Raw genomic sequence first — 24,386 nt, forward strand, 5'->3', positions numbered from 1 at the left:
TTTAAGTACCAGGATGAGATCCCAAGTAGGAGTAGGATCCTTAATCTTGGAGTACAGGTTCCCTAAACTCTTAACCAATCTTAACCATATAGGGTGAGCAAATATGGAAAACACTTCTAGTGGGGGAGGCAATGCTGATAACCTTAACTGATCACTCAGATTTCTTCAAGTGTAGCAGGTAATCCAAGATGGCAGATATTAAAAGGATTCAGGCACAAGAAAGTGATAGTGACACCAGTGGTTGAACCTTTTTCATTTCCGAAAGTTAAGCAATGTGAGTTGACTCCCTTCTATTGTTTAGTAATACTGCTGTATTCCTATCGAGCAGATGGATTCTAATGCCATGAACCATCTAGGAGCCATGCTAAGAGGCAGACAAACCCCTATGTCAGGGTGAAGCACATGACCTGTGTCCTGGGAGAGGAGATGAAGGATGGTCCGAAGCTTGAAAGCTGGTTTAACACACAAGTGAAGCAGGTAAGGATACCAAGATACTGTTGTAGCTAGGTCAGTACTATAAGGATAACCCTGGCCTTCTCCTGGCTTATCTTTTCCTCATTCTTAGTATAAGCGGTGTTTGGAGGGAATGTGTAGAAAATGCCCTTCCTTCAGGGAAGGAGAAAAGCATCTCCCAAAGAGTGCTGACCTAGACCACCTCTTGAGCAGGATAGAGGACAATTCTTATTGCTTAATGTAGCAAACAGGTCCACCTCTGGAAGTCCCCATGTTTGGAATATCCTGTGAAACATATGAGAATCCAACACCCATTTGTACAGCTGCGACAGGTGCATGCTGAGCATATCGGCTGCGACATTCTGGACTCCAGGAAGGTAAACAGCTGAGAGATTAATCTGATGGGCTATACACCAGTTCCATAAACTTCACAGTTTCATCGCACAGGGAGGGGAATCTTGCTCCTTCCTGTTTGTTGATATAGAACATGTAAGCCGCAACGTCTATCAAGATTCTGACTGATTTGCTCCTGCTGAGGAGTAGGAACTGAAGACAGGTGTTTCTGACTGCCCTGAGTTCCAACAGGTTGATATAGAGGCTGGTTTCCAGAGGTGACCATCTGCCCTGAGTTGTGAGAGTACTGAAGTGTGCTTCCCACTCTACCAGTGATGCATCCATTCCCACAATCATTACGGGTAAGTCTGATGTAGATGATGCCATTTTAGAGTAGTCTATGTCCTGGGCCTCCCTGTCCTTCATAGGTACCACCATGGGCCTGCTGGAGCCATGTTTCTCTGAAGCACTCCAGAATCTACCTGTCCCGCTGGTACCAGACAGAGTCCTTCGCCTCCATGGTACCAAGCAGAGAGGTCAAAGACTCCAACACTGTAGACTTAGTGGGAGATTGTGGCCTTTTGGAAGCTGGCTTCTTGTGATGGGAGACTGAAGTCCTCTTCTTTGGAGGATTCAGGGAAAGCTCCGAAGTCTTCTCCCTCTTAGCAAGGGCTGAGGTTGAAGAATGCTGGATCTGTTCAAAGACAAATGTATATGGGTGCGTGTCTGTGTATGTGTGTCTCCTGACCTGACTCAGAAGTGGCTCAATGGCACTGCTCCATGATCAGAAGCCTCAGTTTGGGCTCCCAGTTCTCTTGTGCTGTAGATTTGAAAGCCAGACAAGAGTTACACTTTTGGGAGATATGGGACTCTCCCGAGCAACAGATACACCTAGAATGGTCATTGCTGACAAGAATAGCCTCCCGACAAGAGAGAGCATTTGAAACCTGGCAAGCCAAGCATGTCCAGCTAGGTCAAATAAGAGCTACAGAAAAAAGGAGGGGGAAAGAAGGGAGAGAAAAAACCAAAACCTCTCACTACTATCTAACTAATCTTATACTAACAACAGCTAATGCTAACTAGAAACACTAAAACTAACTATCAACAACAGAATGCCATGTAGTTGAAGCCATGTCGTTCATGTAGAACATGCTGAGGCGGACATGCTAAAACTCAGTCTCAGGCTGAGGTGGTAGAGAAGAACTCAGGCATTTCACCAGTGCAGCTCTAAAAACTGTCGGTGTGTGGCACGAGGTTGTATCAAGTGCACGCATGGGCCGAAGAGACACTGCTAATGGAAAATCTCCAAACAGGGGCTCAAGAGGACCATGCTCAAATAACTGGATGTACCTCTTCCCCAACAGGCAGAAATCCTGCTCCTCAATGATTAGTCATTTCAGTATGTCACCAGTCCAAAACAAACTAGGATACTTAGTTGCAAGGAATCTGAGACAGCATGGATCTGTTAAAACTAGTAGAGCCAGACCACCTCATACTTATTGTACTATGAAAATTCAATGAAGCTCCCACTAAATTACATTTGTATATCAAGGTCTTATAATAAATGTAAGAAGCTTATATTTAAAACATTCCAGTTTACCTGTGGTTTTGTAATATTGGCAACACAGTAGATTGACTTGCTATCTCCCAAGGGCAAATCACTTTACCCTGTGCTTCTTTTTACACATTTGTAAAATAGGTACCCAAACCACAACCACAAAAACCACCTCCCTCAAGTGGGGGGAAGGAGTGTTAAAAACGTTAATTGAGGTATGTAAAGTGTTGTGATCCTCTAGTGAAATTATATAACTGCACACTGTCAGTAAGTAACACTGTACAAGTCTTCAGTGGAACTTCATTGCAAGATGAGGATTTGTTTTAAAAAACTGATTCTCATTTCACATTGATGTTTAATTACTTACCACACATTTCACAAGACCAGAAGAACTGAAGATAACAATTTTTGAAATGAGGCCTCTACAATCAGGAGTGAAACATGAGTCTTGAAGAAAATCCTGTGGGGGAAGATCAGGTATGTAGAAAAAAAATTCTATTTTCAAGAAAATGGAAAGATGCACTATCTCTGTGCTTTCGTACAGAAATGCTATTGTGTATACTGAACTTGAGCTGACCAAGCTAATTAAGACCATCACTAAAAGGTGCCTCTACTTGCATTTAGCTGAGGGAAAAAATGGGAGCAGTGGCTCATGGCACATACTTTTTTACTTCCCAAACCAATGGTGAAATCTTCCCATTTGCTGTCCACAGAATTTGTGCTCTATGGATTGAGAAAGGGTACTTTCTGATCTTAACAGCCTCATTTTCCCATCCCAAACCTGCTGGGATTTCCCAACAGGAGATTATACTGATTGCCACTATACTGATTGCCACCATTATTTTCTGCCAAGTCTCCTTATGCACGTTGAAACCCTTTTGGTTTTGGAGTATTAGCTGATGGGGAGGCCTCAACAGCAAGGTTTCTAAGGGAATCAAGCATCCATAAAGTAAGAGGTAAGAGAACAGGCCATACACATTGAGCCTCTACATAAATATCCCGGTCCTCCATAGATACCTTGACACCTACAGGATTTCCCTATGCCTGCAACACAGACTGTATGTTCCCCAGAGGACAGGTGAAATGTTAAGGCTTCAGGACTGTACTCATCTTAATGACTCTAGCACAGCTATACCCCTGGAAAACAGTTAATAACTAATACTTAAATAGAAGTTTCACATGGGTCTTACCTTGTCATTTTTATCACTGTAAATTGTAGTTTTCAGCTTTTTCCAACAGCTGATGTGAAACTCCACTTTACACTGCTGACAGCAAGTAATCTGTATAAAACCCTAAAATTTGAAGACCATAGGAATTTATGCTTTCAAAGAAAAAAAATGTATCATTCAACAACAAGAACAACAAAATTAAGAATTTATGCTTCACATAAAACTTTAATAATGTGTAAGGCACATAACTCCAGCAAAAAATTTAATCTCCAAAACCCTTAAAAAAAACAAAAACAAAAAACCAAGTTTACCTTGAAGTCTGGGTCAGTAAAATAGATTTGAATTTTCGAATGTCCATGGCACTGCTGATAAGAACAAACTGCATCTGGCTCTGGAGGAAACTTGCACTCCTCAATTAAATTTTCCAAAATCAACTATAAAACATCAAATAAAATCACAAATAGAGATATCACATTGTCCCAAAGAATAAATTATTTCTCAGCCATAAAAAAAAGTAACGAGATCATACACCTCTCTACTTACATTTTTAAGATTTTGAGGTTTTTAGGGTGAAACGCACACCACATTTTCAGAGCCAAAAGAGTAATTATTTTCAAGTATAAACTTTATTTTAAAAACTTCCCCCCCTTACATGCCGCAAAATATTTCACTGGTTCTTCGTACTTGTACAGGTGTCAGTGAGGAATGCATAGCCTCTCTGCATACAGTACTCCTGGGGTAATTCCGCACCATTGCACAAGTGCAGAATTAACGTCCCTCCGCCCCTGAAAGAAGTCCCCCATGTGCCCTGCTCTGAATCCCCCTGCCCCCCCCCGACGGCAGAATAGTGGGAGGCAAAAGGAAGCCTTGAAAGGGATCATACTACAATTACACCCAGGCTTCTTCCCAGCAATTACTTCCCTCTCCCTCAGCTTCTCCGTTACCCTTTACTCCCCCAAGACTTTGCACTTTGTCTGAGAGGTCCAGGAAATATGTTTCTGTATTGTAGTTTAAATAAATTATTCCTCAGAATTCTGTATTAATATCTTTGTAAGGAATCTATTTGTCAAAAAAAACCATTTCCTGAATCTTTTTTGTTACCTGTATTGTTACAGACATACTTGCTGACAGGTCTTTTTAAATAATTACCAAAATAATTGAAACTGGCATTATTATATTGTGTTATTTTGACAAATAAAATACGCAGAATTTTAAAATCTGTGCCAAAAAATTAAAAATTCTGTGCACAATAATTCCCCCAGGAGTAATACAGCTTGGCCAGACCATTTTACATGTTAATAGTTCTATCTCAACTTAAGGATAGTGTTTGTGAATGAAAAAATAGTTTTGTTTCTACTATTTCAATGGGAAAGACACTCTTAAAGCTAATGGTTGAGATTTTCAAGGTTGACCAAGAAACGTAACCACACTACTCCCACTAAAATTACTGGGAATCATGTTGTTAAACCCCCAGCAAATGTTGGCTTTAAAAACTGACAAAGTAACTATTACTTAATTTCATGTTTCTCAGTACTTTATTATTTACGATTTATTTACTGACAGTGTCCAAGGTATTACAGAAATTTTTCTGCACTGAATTTCTAAGTGCTAAGAAACTAACTGATCAACTTACGCTTGGACAACACTGGCAGTGTAGTTTCACAATATGCTACCAAAAAAGGTACTAAAGCTCAGGGCCCTACTTCAATCCCAAGTTTTAGGAACCGAGTACATTCAGAAGGGAGCCCAGCCCATTCAAGCAGTGCTGGCTTGGTACTAAGGGAACAGATACCACCTCTTTACAAATTGGGGCGTGGGTAGAGGATATTTTAATTGCCAAGAAATACAGTCGGGGTGAGGATTCTGAGGACTCTTGCTTCTCCCTTCTTGTGTCTTGGTGATATTGTAGAAAGCCAAGATTCATTAACTGAGTGAAATTGTATTAAATCAGCAACTTCCCATTCATTAAGAAATTCTCTGATTAACAGGGATGATACTTTTATTTACCTGTAATTTCTCAGTCCGTGTCTCTTCAATGACAACAGATGTTGTGGGCCAAGTTAATATTCCAGGTACAATTTTATGATTAATCATTGTATGTGATTTCATGAACTGATGTATAGCATCTGAAAATCTAAAATTTAAACACATACAGGCCAGTGAGGTCACAACTTCTACAGCTATTTCATGCAACTGTCTTACATGGAATGTAATGCTTCGTGCTTGTGAAACTGAAAGCCATCATAAATTAAAGACTGTATGAAGTGCAATGTAGTGGAGAAAGGGTTAACTATTAAAGACAAGGATATTTGTTACAAATATCTTCATTTATAGAGTAAATCTAAGTTCATTTGTCTCTGCACCAAGCTTAATAAAAATTAAGTTTTACATTATACAAACCTGTTTTGTCTAAGGTATACTTTTCCAATTCCATAATGTGCCAAGCAATTAAATCTCTCCTTGTGATACTGCTCAATTATCGTGTTAAACTGGTCTTCAGCCTTTGCTAATTCCTTCAAAATAAGTTTAAGATAATCACAAATGAATGAGATAGTTAAAAAACAAAAGGCAAACAGCTTTTGGATAACGGTTCTTAACTGCACACAAAAAATGCAGCACTGCCTATGTTTTGGTCAACTTTAAGAACACTGAAGGTGTGACTATGCACTTCCTTTTTCTTTATGATTTACATACATAAAAAACAGTTCATTGATCTAGACTGAATCATGATTGCATGTTCTGGAAATTAAGCTTCCGTCTCGCATGATCCATTATTTATTACTTTAGGGAGGCAAGTGTACAATGTTATCATTAGTTTTTTCTCCTGAATATACATTAAATAATTCAAAATCTCAAGAGACTAGAAAGCTACAAGAACTCTATTTTTAAAAGTAGTCCAAAATATTTAGGGGTGGGAGAGACAACTAAATGAGGCAGAACCTTAATCCTTACCTGCTGTTGGGCATTCATGGACCAAAAATATTTAAAACGCTACTAAAAAGTGACTTGTTATGGTAGCTGGGTCTACTTAAGTTACTCACTCTCTAAATACTATAAAAAAAAAGAAAAGGAAAAAATTGACATGCAGGACTGATTTCCCTTTGATTAGTAGACTTGGAGTCCCATTTGAAAACTTATAGGTAATTTTCTTACTTAGTACTTTAATTTCTACAAGTCCAAAATACAAGCTTATCTGGACAGTAAACAACATGACTTTCTAACAGCCGAAACCTCCCTTCCTGGAGTTCACCCAGTCATTTCTGTCTGCTCATAAAAGGTGCTGGTGGAGCACCTAATGTCTGAACTAGAATTTTAAGATTCAAAAGAATCAACTGTAATAGCTTAAAGTCTTACCTCAGGCTGTCCTATTCCAAGGAGAGCAGTGGCATGTCCATAGATGACTACCACATAGTCAATAACAGCAAGATTCAGCTGCTGCAAATAGTCAAAGAAATCATATTAATAGTATGTGTGAAAAGGTTAAGTTAGTAACCAGAACACACTGCCTTGAAGTAGACAATGTTCTCCACAGAAGGTACAGGGAAAAATCACAATTCATACAATCACAATCTTCAAGCAATAACAGATCAGTGTTACAGTTGACAGGATCCTGATTTGACCTTTTATGATGGCTTAAAAGGGTCCTCCTGTTCTTTTACCATCCTCAAACATAGCATGGTGATGTGTTCTGGAACTACTGCTTTTGGTAAAATTATACCTGAGCTTACCATACTATGTTCACAGAGAAAATATTCAACACAGGAAGAACAAGTTAATATATTTACTATTTTAGCTAGATGGCTACACTAAATTTCTTAAAGTTTTCCTAAATGAATGGATGTTACTAGAAACTCCACAGTTAGGAGACATGATTTCAGGTCGATAACCATACTATGTGCCTGGACAGTTAAGCTAGTCTTTCTCTTGTTGCAGAAGGAAGCCCTGCTAATACAACAGGATCTGGGATATTTCATGTTTGTGAGGTGTGTGCATACATATATACATACACACTATATGATACTTACTCGTAGGAGAATTCTGCACCAAAAAATTAAATTCTGCACACAGTATTTTAAAATTCTGCACATTTTGTTTGTCAAAAACACAGCTACTCACCTCTCTTAACTGTTGTTCTTCGAAATGTGTTGCTCATATCCATTCCAATTAGGTTGGAAAATTTTTCCCCTAGCAGCACCCATCAGGTTGGCTGTGGAGCCCCCTGGAGTGGTTCCCTCATGGCGCTCAATATATGACCCTGCTGACCCAGCGCCTCCTCTGTTCCTTCTTGCTGGTTACTCTGACAGGGGAAGGCGGGTGGGTTTGGAATGGACATGAGCAACACATCTCGAAGAACAACAGTTATGAGAGGTGAGTAACCGTTTTTTCTTCTTTGAGTGCTTACTCATATCAAATCCAATTAGGTGACTCCCCAGCCTTACCTAGGTGGTGGGGTTGGACTTAAGGAAACGCTGACTGTAGCACCGCTCTGCCGAAACCGCTTCATCTCCGGCGTGCCGGACAATGGCGTAATGCGAGGTGAAGGTATGCACTAAGGACCAAGTTGCTGCCCTGCAGATTTCTTGGATTGGGACCTGGGACAAGAATGCTGCTGACGAGGCCTGGGCCCTCGTGGAGTGCGTTGTAAGAGCCGGGGACAGTACTCTGGCCAGCTCATAGCATGTGTGGATGCAACTCCTTATCCAGGAGGATATTCTTTGAGATGAGACCAGGAGTCCTTTCATCTGGTCTCCCACCACTACGAACAACTGGTTCAATTTTCTGAACGACTTAGTGCGCTCGATGTAGAAAGCTAGTGCTCGCCAAACATCGAGCGAGTGCAGCCTCTGCTCCCAGTTACTGGCATGAGGCTTAAGGTAAAAGACAGGCAGGAAAATGTCCTGACTGGTGTGTAAGTGTGACTCCACCTTGGGGAGAAAGGCTGGGTACAGCCTGAGTTGCACCTTATCCTTGTGGAAAACCGTGTAAGGTGGGTCAAAGGTGAGGGCCTTTAGCCCAGAAACCTTCCTCGCAGAAGTAATGGCGACCAGGAAAGCCACTTTCCATGACAGATATAGGAGGGAGCAAGTTGCCAGTGGTTCGAATGGGGTCCCCATGAGCCTGGAGAGGACCAGGTTAAGGTTCTGAACAGGGACAGGATGCCTGATCTGGGAATGTAGGCAGTCCAGACCTTTGAGGAAGTGACCAACCATAGCGTTGGCGAAGACAGATCAACCAGACGCTACTGAGTGAAAGGCCGCCAGCATGTTCTGAACTCCTGGTAGAAAGGATGCTTCCAGGTGAATGGAGTGGGCTATGCAGAACTCCCACAGCCGGAGGGCCTCCTGGCATAGGGGAGAGGAACGGGCTCCACGCTGCTTGTTGATGTAAAACATGGCAGTGGTGTTGTCCATTAGAAGCACTACGCACTGGCCTTGCAGTCGGGCCTGAAAGGCCTGGCAGGCTAGGCGCACTGCCCTCAGCTCCTTGATGTTGATATGCAGGGAGAGCTCGTCCTGTGACCACAGGTCCTGTGTCTGGAGGTCTCCCAGATGTGCACCAATCCCAGAGCCTACGTAACCGTAACCAGGGACAAGGAAGGTTGAGGGTTGTGGAAAGGGACTCCTTCGCACACTGCTTGAGGGTTGAGCCACCAGTAGAGGGACGTGAGGACCTGCCCTGGCACCGTGACCATCAAATTCAAGCTGTTGCACCTCGGGTGGTAGGCCAACGTGAGCCATGCCTGCAAAGATCTGAGCAGCAGCCTGGCGTGCCAGGTCACATAAGTGAAAGCAGCCACGTGGCCGAGGAGACTCAGGCACCCCCTTGCTGCTGTGGGTGGGAATGGCTGGAGGCTTTGAATTATGTCCGTGATGGCTCAGAATTGGGTCTCTAGCAGAAGAGCTTGCGCCTGAACCAAGTCTAACACTGCTCCAAAGAATTCTATTCTTTGGGTCGGTTCCAAGGTTGACTTCTCTAAGTTGAGGAAGACGCCCAGTCGCTCAAACGTGTACCTGACCAAACGGATGTGGGACTGCACCTGCTCCCTGGTGTGGCCCCTAAGCAGCCAGTCATCCAGGTAGGGGTATACTTGTACCTGCTGTCGACAGAGGAAAGCAGTCACCACCAACATGCAGTTGGTGAACACTTGGGGGGCTGTTGAGAGGCCGAATGGTAGGACAGTGAATTGGTAATGCTTGTGGTTGACCATGAAGCGTACAAAGAGCCGGTGCGTGAGACGAATCGCTATATGGAAGTACGCATCCTTCATGTCGAGGGCAGCATACCAGTCTCCTGGATCCAGGGAGAGGATAACAGTAAACAGGGAGACCATACAGAACTTCAACTTTACCATTAATTTGTTGAGTCAGCACAGATCTAGAATGGGTTTGAGACCCCACCTTGGCCTTGGGGATTAGGAAGTATTGGGAGTAGAATCCCTTGCTCCTTAGCTCCTGAGGAACCTCCTCCACCGCTCCCATGGTGAGGAGTGCCTATACCTCCTGGATAAGGAGTTGCTTGGGAGAGGGGTCCCTGAAATGAGACAGGGAAGGGGGTTGGGTGGGAGGGAGGGTAGGAGCAGAACTGGAGAGAATATCCCACTTCCACCATAGGGAGGACCCAGCTGGCCAAAGTTATTTGGGACCAAGCACGGTAGAAGTGGGACAGATGATTCAAAAAAAGACGGGGAAGGATCCGTAATCGAGGCTGGTGCACTGTCCTTGGGCGCCCCTTCAAAAGGGCAGCATGGAACCAGATGATGGATTAGTCGGGCCCTGGCCCAGCCCGGAAGGGGGGCTGGAAGGTTTCCTTCAGCCGTTCCTGCCCCTTCTCCTGTAGAAGTCCTGCCTCAGCCGAGGAGGGTAGAAGCACTGCTGTTGTTGGGGCTTGAAATGTTCGCGTTGGGTTGCCAGGGCGTGCATATCCAAAGATTTCATAGCAGCCCGTCTTTTAGGCCATGTAGCCGAGAGTCAGTCTGCTCCACGAACAGGCCTGCCCCATCACAAGGCAGGTCCTGCATTGTCTGTTGAACCTCAGGCGGAAGGCCCGAGGCTTGCAACCAAGAACTATGCCTCATGGCGATACCAGAAGACAAGGTGTGCACTGCCGAGTCTGCAGTATCCAGTGAGGTCTGTAAAGAGGTCCGTGCCACCACCTTGCCCTACTCCACTACGGCTCCAAACTCCTCCCTGGTCTCTGACGGAACCAGCTCTAATTTGAGAATCAAGTTCCAGGAGCTGAAGCTACACCAGCTCAGAATGGCCTGCTGATTGGCAATCCTGAGTTGCAGCTCCCGCCCCCCCCCCACCCAAATCGAGTACACCTTACGCCCAGACAAGTCCAGGTGCTTGGCCCCTGCCTCTCTTTGTTCACTGCTGCAACCACCAATGAACAAGGCTGTGGGTGTGTGAAGAGGTATTCGTACTCCTTCGACGGGACGAAGTATTTCATCTCAACGCCCTTAGCAGTGGGAGGGATGGAGGCCGGGGTCTGCCAGATGGTCTTGGCATTGACCTGTATGGTCTTAATGAGGGGCAGAGCCATCGGGGGCCAAGATGTCGACCATCAGGTCCCCCGACTCCACCACCTCCTTGGCCTGCAGACCCATGTTGCGTGCAACCCTGCGACGGAGGTCCCAGTGGGTGCGGTTGTCTATGGGGTGACGGTCCGGAGACAGAAGTGCCTGCAACGGCCTTGTCTGGGGAGGAGGATGAGGAGGCTAATTCGGAAACAGGGTCCTCCTGTCCCTCCTGCTCATCAGGGACTTCCTGTCCTATCTCGCTGGCTGGACCAGGGTTCTGCTTAGGAACCGGAGTTGGAGTTGGGTTGGGAGGGTGGGGTCCGGGGGGAGAGAGGAGGCAGGCACTGCACCTCCTCGGCACCTTGAGGGGTGGGGCAACTGGAAGAAGCCTCTGGCAACAACAGTTCAGAGGTGGCTGATTGGGAGCCTTTAGACTGGGCGTCTTGTGCTTGGTGGTATGCCCACAGGGTCCAAAATGGCCACTGCACTGGTCCCTGCCACTGCGCAGGCCACGGCCCTGCCCCCATCTCAGAGCATCCATGGCCCAACCGGTGCCAACCCTGCTCTGAGTATCTAGATCCCGCCTCTGAGTCCGAAGACCAGGATCGCTATGGCCAGGGCGGTGCCGAGCGGAGCTGATCCTGTGAGCGGTGCCATGCTAGAGAGCGGTGCCATGACCTGGAGCTGCGCAGGGTTGCTGAGTGGCACCGGGACTGGTGCCAGGAGTGGGACCTGCCATGCAACGGGGATCGACGCATGGATCAGCGTCGCGAGCAGGAACACTGGCATAAACCGGGAGCGGTGCCGCAAGTATGACTGGTGCCAGAATTGTGAGCGGCGCTGAGGGACGGAGCATCGCTAGTTTGCCTCGAGACGGTGCCATGCGATTTGGTACCGGAGGCTTGGTGCAACAGGTGGGTGACCTTGGCGCTGTCGTGGCAATGAGGTCCCTCATGACCTGAAAGGTGTCCGAGGTAGATGACCTGGGCTGGGGAGTCCAACGGCACTGGACTCGACGGTCCTCCTTGCAGGACCGAAGTCAACGGTTCTGTCTCCGCAGGCTTCAGTGCTGGGTGCTCCTCTTAAGGACACACCCCACTGGCGCACTCCACAGGGGTGGACCTCTGGGATGCAGAGCTGCTCCTCCCTTGCTTCCAGTGCCGCGTCTGCGTCGGGGAGTGGGAGCCGTGCTGGGTCAATCCAGCCGTTTTCAGCACTGGGGAGCATCGGTGGCGCAGGTCTCTGACAGAGTCCTTCCACAGTGCCGCTTCCACCATAGTCGCCGGGGCACTACACACCGATGAACTTGGTGCCAGGTCTTGCCATGCCGGTGGAGGCTGCGGTCTAAGTGCTGCCTCCACAAGGAGCTGCTTGTGCAGAACATTAATTCTGAGCAAATTCTGCATTGCGCAGTGGCGCATAATTCTCCCAGGAGCAGATACTGAAAACTACATTAAAAATTGTATGAAATGTATGACAATGAAAATATGTAAGAACGTTATTGGGGATAGATTAGATAATTAAAGAAAAATCATGGCATTTGCCACAGAGAGTTTATAATCTAAAGTGAGAGAATAAATATGGCTATGGATCACATCTTAAAATGTTTAGGATGTGCAATTTTGTGTATATGCACACAGATAAAAATTTGTATTCCCAATACATTTTAATGTCAAGATGTTGTCCATGGTCACCATAACCACTTTATATGTTGTATCTTTTTTCCTATTCTCTATTTTTTTAAATTATAAGCTATTTGAGACACACTACTTTTTTTTACATTTGTACAATGCCTAGCACATAATGGAATGTGACTGGAAACAATTATTAATAAATAATAATAATAATGACTGCTTTGCGGGGGGAAAGCAGTGAAATATAAAACTTACAGGTCAAGGCTCAATCATCCCTAATAAGTAGCCTAGGGCGCCCTACTCCTTACCTTTAACTCTGAAGGATCCAAAGTATTCAATAACTTTGAAAAGAATTGTTCAGCACTGCGACAACGCTGGTCCGTCAAGGCTGTATAGCCATCATGAACAAGCTTCTTCAACATTTCTGGCAACACAGTTAAATCCACCTACAAAAATCAATCTTAACTAAATCAAATTTTGTTGACTATGTTATGAAACAAGCTACTAATTATTAAAAATGTAATCCAAGTGGTTAAATAATATCAGAGTTCAATATTTTCTGCATTTTGGTTACAAGAGTTCCACCTTTTTTAATTTAGTTCAGTGGCAACATTCACTTTTACCTGGCTTGTGGGTATTCACAGTTTTCACAGAAGTAAATTTGGTAAACTTTAAAAATATTGTTTCAGACCCATTCCCCTCTCCCTCCCCCCCACAACTTCACTGGCTTCCCATTCATTTAAAAATTGTCATCCCTCTATGTCAATGGTCTACTGTTCCAACCTACCACACAGATCTAGGCTTTGTCTACACTACAAAGTTTTGTTGGAAAAAGTTATGCCACTTTAATTAAAGTGCTTTATTAAAAAACGCTATTGCATGTCCAACTAGCTCCTTGTGTCGGCAGAGTGCATCCACACAGTGCACGGTGGTAGCTATCCCACTGTGCAACTGGCCGCAGGATGCTTTGGGAAGGGTTTGCAATACCTCATGGGGCAGGTACAGCATCACATGCGGCAGGTTTCTCAATCCCATCATTTCAGGGTCATCCTAGTAGATTGTCAGCTGCTTTTTCAAATGAAGTGTGTGGTGGGAGGGAGAGAGAGGAGAGTGGTGTGGCTGGGGCAGGCGAGACAGCAGGCTGACCACCTATCCTGAGAGAGGGAAGGGGACCCACACCTCACATCAGCTCCCAACTCTGCTTGGCAGTCGGCACAGCAGTCTCCCCTGAAGCAGCCCACTCCGCCAGCCTATGGTTCTATGATTCCCTCCGAGTTCTCCCACAGCCTCCTGAGCTGCCAGGAGCAGCATCCTGAGCAGCTGTGTGAGCTCTCCATGCTGAGGAATGTCAAAGCAGCACAGCAATCATCCGTCGTCCCCCCTGCTCCCCGCAGCAGCAGCCTGCCTGCCCCTGTGTTCCCGGTGCAGGGCAGAACAGGAGCATTCCACGCTAATAATTTGCTCTTTGTTTCCCAAACAGAGCAGCACACTGAGCTGTCAGATACTTCCCAAAGCTTTGAAAGAGAAGAGGCGCATGCCTACACTGAGCAGAGCGGTCATGGCAGGCATTGTGGGATACTGGTGGAAGTCAGTTATGTCGACAAAACAAACAGCAGCGTATACACTGACACTTTGTCGCTTTAACTTTTCCGCAAAAAGTTTTATGCTTCTCGTTGAGGCGGTTTTATTTCGTCTGCAAAACAGCAGAGTTTCGCCGCTAAAAGTATCTTTGTAATGTGTACAGCTCCTGTGTTTTGTCGGCAAAAGGCAGCTTTTGCTGACAAAACTCTGTAGTATAGACAAGGCCTTAGTCACTCTAAATCTCAACTCCTCTGTCCTGTCCCATGATTTCATCACCACGATTTAAGAGTCTGCCCCTCAGCACTTTTACCACCTAAAAGCAGACTTCCTATATTTTTTCACCTTACACTCATCCATTTCTCTAAAACAATAAAGCAATTTGAAAATATTTTTTGTCTCCCTGGTCTATATCTTTTCACTTTTGGTTTTCTTTTATATTTAATGCTGCAATATCTTGGGTATTGTATGAGCTTGTTACTCCTCTAAAGTTGCTGTATAAAAGAGATAAACACAGAAGTCATTAGTTCATAAAGTGGTCTAATATCTTCGGTTCTGATCCTATGCTGTGAACCATATGATGGACTGCTCTGCAGAAGTCCTCCAAGCACAAGTAGTTGCAGGATTGGAGCCTTAGTATTTTGAACAAGTAATTAAGGAAAAACAAAGCTGAATTTAATGTCATAAAGTAGCTACTATGCATAGGTATCAATTACTTGTTAAAGACGACTGCATAAGGATTTTTACAATGCACGAACAGGGCAGTACATGTATGTATACGCACACACCATAATACCTCATTGTTCCTGTGTCAGGCAGACCTGTTTTATAAGCTTTCATTCCTCATTTTCTTTTAAGATATGAAATAATTTAAATGTAAAAAATTATGAATAAAGCTCATCATTGTCTCTCTAGGCAATAGAAGATAGGGTTGGGGGTGGGAAAGGAATGATAAAAGTGGGGAAATATTGGATGGGGGAGGATGACTTGAGATTCTAAGCTGCCTGATTTCCTGAGAGTGTGTTATACTGAATTATACTGCTGTATTTTAATTATGCTTAGGTATTATTTTGGTGTATTTTTAAGCTTTGGCGAGGGTGCTAGAGGTCCCCTTTTTCCTATTTACATAAATCCTAATGAATACATTAAAAACATATTATAACAAGCTGAATACTAAAGAAATTCACTATTACACAGACTGTAATGATTTCCTAAGTCATACCTAAAATTACAGTTTTCAGTACGTAAAATTGTTTTATTTTCAGATTCTTTGAAGTAGAAATTGAAAAGTTATGATTGTAATGTTTGAAGTAATTTTTTAAATATTAATGTTTCACCCAAATATTAAAAATTTGAATGAAGCAAAAACAAAAGCCAAATCTACCTAGTCCTGTTGATACCACTGAAGTGAGATTTCGAAGTAATGACCTTGTCAAATCCATGTTAACATCTTCTCATTCTGTGCTGAGACTAGCCAGTGTCAAACACTGGGGCCTTAGAGAACATTTTAAATTTCAAAAGTTTTATCTTGATGAATTTTAGATTAACTTTCATCCATTAAAATTCAGATTTCAGAAGTCAAGCTGAAAAACCATAGCTGAATTCCAAAACAAAATGGTTACTACAATTGCCCTATTTGCAAAAAAAATAAGAACATTCATCTACTCTTAGGATAGAATGGAGAAAATGCTGATGGTAAAATTTGTCATAAATCTGAATTTGTATTTATTTTCCTGATCTTTGAGTGACTGGTTGTCAATTTATGTTATTTTTATTATTATTGTGTGGTTTTCTATTGTATTTCTATTGTATTGAATTTTCTGTAAATTGGTGACATAAATGTCTTTCTTAGGATTCATGGCCCAAAGTCAACCATACCAACTTCCTTAAAAGTAGTTTTGTGTCTCTTGAATTTTGATACTTTTGGAGGATCATTGGATAGCCTCTATGACATAGAAAATACGTAATATTTTTAAAGATATTCACCTAAGAGGTACTTTTCCAAAGCTGATGCTTACTTAATTGTAAACTTCAATTAAAATGTCCTAATCTGCACTTGACTAGCAACCCAATAAATTAACACTGCAGCAGAAATTAAGGGCTGATGGTGTTTAATTTGGTTCTGTTGTACCAGAGTATACATAGCCCTGTTCAGAAGTTTATGCTTGTCTGATAGATGTGTAGTTAAATCCTGGGCTGCCTCAACATGTTAATTAAATACCATTGTTGTATTTTTTAATACTTAAGTAATGTTATTGCCAAGATAACATGATTTATTCAAACAAGAGACATGAAAGAAGTATTTTTAAATTAAGATCCTAGTGTTTTCAGTTGTTTCCTTCATTTACCTGTTGGATAGCACTACAGAGTTTATCCTGGATGTTTTTAGAATCAATCTTCAAACTCAGATGATCTCTACAATTAAAGACAGTATTAGCATCACTGCAATTTTTAAATTGGAATTTGTACATATACACTTTATAGACTCCATTCTTCAGAGGGTGAAGAAATTCGTTGGCTTATGTAGCTATATGGGGTATGCCTGCAAAGCAACTGGGACGGTGCTTCCCATGGCAGGTAGACAGATATGCACTAGCTCTGCTCAAGCTAACACACAAAAACGACATTATGACTGCAGCATCAAGGACGGGGCATAGGGCTAGCCACCTGAGCCACTCTGCTATTTTTAGTGCACTAGCTCCAGCATAGCTAACATGCATCTCTCTACCTGTGCTGAGAACCATACTCCCAGCTTCTAAAGGCATTTGATTATACCTTCATCTCTGCCCCATGTTCAAGGGCAGCAAGCACCCATCACATGGGAAGAGTCCTAAAGATTGTGTGCTAAGGAAATGGAGATTTCTCAGAAGGAATGTGTCCGTTATATACGCTGGAGCAAGTGTGAGGGGACCTTGAAAAATGATATGATCCAGGCTATGCTGGTGTGGCTAAATTTTAATTCACTAATTAGTATAAGATCCACAGTATCCTCGACTGCACAATAAACACATTCATTGTTATGGCTAGGCTCCATAGACTTTTCACAGCAACAGCCACAAAGATATAAAAGTAGTTTGTGATTAAGTAATGGCATCAACACATATTCTTAACAAGAATTTTCTAATTATGCATTTATTTATAAAATTGCGAATGGCCTCTGAACAATATAAAAACTTCAAATAGTGCAGCCTCTCCATGACAGATGTAGTAATTAAAGAAATTTAGTCAGCTGTCTGGACCTGTAAAGTTAATCAAAGTGTAGTTCAGCTCTGAAAAGTGACTTCAAAATGGCCTAGTAGGGTTTCATACTTTGGTGTTCCACTAACACCATATCAAATTTGTTTCAGGCTGTGAGAATGATAGATTATGTAGTCAGCCACTGTGATAAAGAATGTTACAGCTGAAAAGCAAACCAAAAAAATTCTGCTGTGTCTAGACACAGTTCTCTATCAAAAGATCTTTGTCCTGCTTCAAGCAGGGGGGTTGGACTAGATGATCTCCTGAGGTCCCTTCCAACCCTAACCTTCTATGATTCTATGATTCTATGAATACCTATCTTTGATCACACATCTAATTATCTGAGAGGTAAAAACAGCAAACTGACAGCCTTAATACAAACTTAACAAAATTTTATAGCCCGTGTACCATTCTTAGAAGTTTTAATAATTATTTTATGACTTTTATGATAATTATTTTTCAAAGTAAGATCTACTGTAATAGCTACAGGCTCATCTTAATGTCAGTAATGCATTTACTATCATCAAGAAACCCCTTTGGCAGGAGTAAACAGCTGTGTGGTACAAGATGGTTATACAAGTAGTGATTTGGATTTGTTTGTATTCTCTCTCTCTCTCATATGCACACTAATTTTAGACATTTGTTTATAGACATTTCTCTGGTAATTCTAACACTTTAGCATCTCAATACCTTTGAACCTATACAAATGTGTTATAATTAGCGATTCTGCTATTACTTTCCTTTTTTGCTAATCTGTTTTTTAAAATAACTTCTATGCCTTGTGAATAGGGTTGCCAGGTAACCCATTTTCGACCGGAACACCCAGTCAAAAAGGGATCCTGGCAGTAGAGCTGTCTGGGCCGTTAAAAGTCCGGTCGGTAGCACAGCATGGCTAAGGCAGGCTCCCTACCTGGCTCTGGGTGGCTCCCGGCCATTGGAAGCTGCAGAGGCGGTGCCTGAGGCCGGGGGCAGTGCACACTGCGCAGAGCCACCTGGCTACGCCTTGGAGCAGAGAGACGTGTCGCTGCTTATGGGGAGCTGCCCAAAGTAAGCGCCACCCAGAACCCGCACTCCTCACTCCCTCCTGCACCCCAACCCCCTGCCCCTGCCCTCAGCCTCCTCCTGGAGCCTGCATCCCACATCCCCTCCCACACCCTAACCTCCAGTCCCAGCCGTGAGCTCCCTCCTGCACCCAAACTCCTTCCCGCAGCCCGCACCCCATCCCTTGTCCCAACTCAGAGCCCCCGCCAGCATCCTGAACCCCTCATTTCTGGCCTCACCCTGGAGCCCACACTCCCAGACCAGAGCCATCACCCCCCCACATCCCAATCCCCTGCCCAGAGCCCCCTCCCACAACCTGAACCCCTCATTACCAGCCCCACCCCAGAGCCTGCACACCCAGCCGAAGCCCTCACCCCACACCCCAAACCCCTGCCCCAGCCCGGAGCCCCCTCCCACACCCTGAACTCCTCATCTCTGGCCCCAGCCCGGAGCCCACACCCGCAGCCAGAGCCCTCACCCCAACCCCCTGCTCCAACCCGGTAAAAATGAGTGAGTGAGGGTGGGGGAGAGTGAGCAACAGAGGGAGGAAGGATGGAGTGAGTGGGGGGTGGGGCCTCATGGCAGAGCCTTGGGGAAGGAGCAGGGAACGGGCAGGGCAAAAGTGTTTAGTTTTGTGCGATTAGAAAGTTTGCTACTTCACAAGTAGGGTTGCCAACTCATTTAGAGCATTCACTTACTTACAAATGTTAATGAATTGTTGGGACATGATTTTAGATACTTATTATAAGACTATTACAGAAAAACTGTTGAAGAAGAAAAGTTGAGCAAATTTAGCAGTGATAATATTTATATGGTCCTGTTTTTCTGGGTCCCTTTTGTCACTGAAGATCTAATTTTTAATCATGGCTCTTCCTTCTACAGCTTAGTTTCTTCTTCTTGGACCTTCAAGGAAATCATAAACTTGTGCTTATGACAACTATCCGTTGCTATTGAAACAACTGTGATCAAATTCAATATTACAGACTTCTACACAGAATCAAAAAAAGATGAGAACCACCATTACTGGTCAACCACTTTAAAAAAAAAAAATATATGAACAGCTTCTTTATTAGCTAGGAGTGCACAAAATGTTGAAGTCTCCAACATGTCAATGAGAGTTTGTATCCAATATATCTGAATGCTTTCCTCATGTGAAAATTTGTCCTTTCAAGAATATATAAAAATAGGAACAGTGAAAATTTCATTAATGTTCTTCCAAAGATTTTCACCATGTAACGTTACTAAAATGATAAAATATCTCCTTCTTACCTCGTCTTTTCAGAATCACTGGTTTTGTTCTTTAGTTTTCCTTTATTTTGGTGATTCTCTCCTGTTACATAAAAATATCATTTTGAACCAATTGAAGACAACATTCATTTAAAAGAACACCAACCCGAAAATCACATTTTGTCTGAAAATTTTGTACCTCCAACAGTTACAAATATCTCAGATTAATGTAACTGAAAGAAGTTAATAAAAATATCACTTCTTTCTTTATCCAGTTTGTTTACTTTGGAAATTTACCACCACTTTGTGTACAATTTCTCCCTTGCTAGAAGACCCTTTTAATTAAGAAGAAAAACCCTTACAATTGTTTAAAGAAACTTATTTTTTAAACAATCATATATTATACAGAGGTTATATCAGCAACAAGCTAAAAATTATTTCATTTTGAAAATTCCTGTTGACATTGTCTAATTTTTTGAACGAGTAAAATATCAATATGGGCCTTATTAGAACATATTTCATATTATAATTTCAATTTGCTGTATTTAGCCACAATACTTAAAGAATACCTTTCTGAATAGACTCATTCAGTTCAAACGACTGACTTTACATTGAGAGAGAAAAGAAATGGAGAGAATAAACACTCCAGTATACCCAATCTAAATAAGTTATTTTCTCTACCTATGCCAGTCCACACTGTAATGTTCTACGGATGAGGAGAATTCATGACTAAGTTTCTTCCTCTCTATATTACATCATATCAGGCAACTGTAAAAGAGATCTTTTTTTCCTGTAAAATTATAATTATTCCACCACAGATTAAATTCCAATTTTTTAAAAAGTGATTAATGATTTTGGGTGCCAAACTTGAGACACCATAAGTGGGCATGAGTTTCTGCAAGTGTTAAATAGAAGCCTTTTAAAAATTAAGCACCCTTGGGATGTTTCAAATTGGGCTCCCAAAATTACTAATGACTTAAAAATTTTGGCCTAGATTAGCTTTAGGACTGCAGATCTTTGTCTCAGACCAATATTAAGCTCTGAGGCTATAAAATGTGCAAATGCTTGAAAGATTCATATGATCAATAGCCACAGAAAATTTACTGTTGAACACATCACTGTTGAGCCCGTGTCTTAGAAACCCAGTCATCTGTGAGATACTAGGTCAATTAGAACTCTGAGAAGAATTTATTAAACAAATGTCCATCGAGGATACCTATCACTGTCTCCAGTGCAGGTAAGTGATTGAAGTCAAACTCAAGTAATTAATTCTAGTACTTCACATATCTTAATATCGTGATGATTACTCAATTGGTTGGTTCCTGTGATAATTTAAAACTATAATTTTAAGGATTTCAGAGTGGTAGCCGTGTTAGTCTGTATCAGCAAAAACAACGAGGAATCCTTGTGGAACCTTAGAGACTAACAAATTTCACTCCCATCTTTTCATGTGCTGTAATATATATATACTGCTTACTGTATTTTTCACTCCATGCAGCTGATGAAGTGGGTTTTAGCCCACAAAAGCTTATGACCAAATAAATTTGTTAGTCTCTAAGGTGCCACAAGGACTCCCTGGTTTTTTTTATAATAATTTTAGAATGTATAATGAACATATTATACATTAGTGGCATTTTTTTATTAATTTATTACAATTCTATAGGTAAAAGCGCAACATAATGAAAATGCAACAAAATGAAGAAAAACATTTAAAAGTATTTTGATTTCTTTTCTGGTCTGCTAGAAATAAGAAGTGAAACCACTGGTTGGAAAAGTATTTTTGCTCAGTTACTTGCCTAAAGATGGAAGGAAATGAAATGTAAGATTGGATGTTTGAATGTGTGTTTATTATGAAGTCAAAATTCAATTTTTAACATTTTTATTTTTGTTTTGAATTTTTAGTAGATTTTAAATGAAAGCGTTATGAGACAGGCAATTAATTTGCTGTTCAACCTTTCACCAGTCCATGATCAGAAGATCTGATTATCTGTGTAAGCAAAATTATGTTTTGGGACTCCTAAATAGACAATTAATAGTTGGCAATGTTCAGTTATAGATTTGGTGAGTGCTTGATTTTGCCAGGGTTCTTCATGACATGCTAAGTTATGAAAATCAGGGTTTTCTCCTTAAAAAAAAAAGGATGCTCATCGATCACAACTCGATAAAAGGCTTAGCAAATGCAAGGATATACTTTATTCTGACTCACTGAACTACTCCAGGAGGATTTTTTTAAATCACTGCTTTAAATTAGGCTGAGGCGCTGTAAAACTAATTTGAAAATATGTGCTACTGCAACTTTAGATGAAAATGTATAATGAATATATTATACATTAGTGGCATCTTTTATATGAATTTAATACAAATGCTATAGGTAAAAAAACCATGAAAATTAAGACTGATTCCGCAAATACTTAAACAGGTACACCACTGTATTCACACGAATAGTCCCATGGGACTATTTATGTACTTAAACATATGCATAAGTATTTGCAGCATCAGGGACGAATATGTTTACTAAAAACTTCTTAGTGGCATAAAATCTTTATCACTTTAAAACAAAAGTTACCCCAGTGTTAACAATGAAAAGTTATTTAGACTTAATAAAATAATTATGAACTTTAGAATAAACAAACCAAAACCTTTTAAAAAATAGGAGCCTAAAGTTAAGATTTCTATGGGAACTCTGCACGGTGCAGGTTCAAATATTTACTGAAGGTGACACTTACAAATAATAATGCACAATAGAGTTTCCTCATACTTGTAGCCTGTGGGAAACTAGGAAATGAGAGCCTGTCTGAAACCAAGGGTTTTAAGTATATCCTCATTTTAGCATTTAAGCGTAGAGATTAAATTCTCTTTTCATTATTACACTGGAGTTTTCTTTTAAGGAACTGATATTGCACTCAAGCAAACATTAAAAAGCATAACCAAAACCCCATTAAAAAACAGTTTTTGTACCTTTGTCCTGCTATTTGCCTAATCAGTGTGTAATAACCCATCTTCTTCTAATGTTTAAAAAGCATATATAGAAAAGAACACCACAACATTAAGTGCAACACAAACTTAAGTCCAGAAAAGGAAAAGAACATTCCAATCTGTATGATTCTATTTTATCTTCTATGCATTTCATATTTAAAATATAAAAGACAACAATTAAAAGGAAAAAGACTTGCTCCGTTGTGTAATATAAGTCTCCCCTTCCACTGATCATCCTGATCAAGCACTGCTTATCTGAGAGCACTAATACTTACTTAGAATCTCAATTTGCTCTTAAAATACAAAACTACAAAAAAACCTCTGCTGAAGTTTACTTAACATACTCATAGGAGAACATATTGAAAGGTAAATGAAAAGCACTTACCCCTGAAACACTTTAAAGCTTTACCAGAAGTAACACTAACTCTGACCGGAAGTGCCATTAGGAATGAACAAAAATATACTACAGAAAGGCAAACACACTCAAAAAAATACATGTAAACAAAACTGAAAGGAAAAGAAAAGGAAATACAAATTAAAAAGAAATGGAAGCACAAGGGTCCTATATAAAATCTCCCACAAGCCACAGCCCTTCACTGAACAAAGAACCCGGAAAAGAATACTCACTCCCTCCACCCACCTAAAAACTGTAACAACCAGACATGCACAGCATAACTCCTCCTCCCAAATCAAGGCCAACCTAAATATTTCCTCCAAAAATCAGTATTAACACAAAGAATATCTTGTACCACAGACAATTACAAGGAAAACAAAAAACAAACAAAAACCCGAAAAGCTCTAAAGAGCACAGAATGAAAAGCGTGTCATGTTTTCTAAGAAATTCATATTAAGGAACAGCAATTCACAGCCCTATTATCTGCTTAGCCTTAGTGTGTTCTCTCTTCCCCAAAAACTCAATCCTCCACTAGACCCTATTATTTCTTCTGCAACATCTCTAAAACGGGTTAGCCTTTTCTCTCAAAAACACCTGGGTTCATGCCTTGGGCCTCTCTTGCCTCAGCTATTACAAAAGCCTCCTTAACCTTCTTACTCCTCAGATTTTGCCCCTCCAGACTATCCAAATACAGCTGTCAATATGATTTTCCTCCTGACCATGATTTTCCCCCCTCATAGATCTCTTTACTGCCTTACAGGATCTTTCTGCATTAAGTCCTTGCAATACTTCACAATTCTATGACAGCTAACATCTCTTCCCAATAATCCTACTACATTGCATCTCTTCGCTACACCCAAAGTTGTCTAGACATGTTCCTTTGTACCTTTTCCTGGCTTCAAAAATACCTTCTTTCTTCATCGTACTTTACATATATATATATATATATATATATATGCTTAATTGTCCTGTGAATCATTCATACTACCAGATCACTCTTCAACATTCCAGTTCTATCATGTATTGTTTTGTGTTGTACCCACTTCTGGTTTTAGAGTTCAATCTTGCAAGGTGCTCTTTACTCTGGCCCAAATTCAGCAGAAGTATTTAAGCATGTGTAGTCTCAACAGGACTACTTTTGTGCTTAAGCACTTAAGAAGTTACTCACCTTGTGCAGTAATGATGGTTCTTTGAGTTGTGTGTCCCAATGGGTGTTCCACTGTAGGTGACTCCTGAGTAGGGTTGCCAACTTTCTATTCGCAAAAAACCG

General features: G+C 41.7%; 1 protein-coding gene across 5 annotated transcripts in view; it reads right to left on the reverse strand.

Moving 5' to 3' along the window:
- Window positions 1–24,386, reverse strand: part of TTC3 (tetratricopeptide repeat domain 3) — a 132,923-nt gene that overhangs the window by 57,431 nt on the left and 51,106 nt on the right. For 4 of the 5 annotated variants that reach the window (XM_048866992.2, XM_048867002.2, XM_048867011.2 and 1 more), the window contains exons 16-24: window positions 19,789–19,849; window positions 16,590–16,656; window positions 12,972–13,109; window positions 6,865–6,945; window positions 5,911–6,023; window positions 5,518–5,644; window positions 3,822–3,944; window positions 3,532–3,633; window positions 2,709–2,801 (exon numbers count right to left, since the gene is read on the reverse strand). In XM_048866992.2, the coding sequence (XP_048722949.2) occupies window positions 2,709–2,801; window positions 3,532–3,633; window positions 3,822–3,944; window positions 5,518–5,644; window positions 5,911–6,023; window positions 6,865–6,945; window positions 12,972–13,109; window positions 16,590–16,656; window positions 19,789–19,849 (905 nt within the window). Of the gene's footprint in view, window positions 1–2,708; window positions 2,802–3,531; window positions 3,634–3,821; window positions 3,945–5,517; window positions 5,645–5,910; window positions 6,024–6,864; window positions 6,946–12,971; window positions 13,110–16,589; window positions 16,657–19,788; window positions 19,850–23,107; window positions 23,272–24,386 lie in introns of those variants that run through there. The other variant, XM_048867033.2, reaches the window with a different exon arrangement.

The sequence above is a fragment of the Caretta caretta genome, chromosome 1, assembly GCF_965140235.1.
Source record: "Caretta caretta isolate rCarCar2 chromosome 1, rCarCar1.hap1, whole genome shotgun sequence".
NCBI classification, from domain to species: Eukaryota; Metazoa; Chordata; order Testudines; family Cheloniidae; genus Caretta; species Caretta caretta.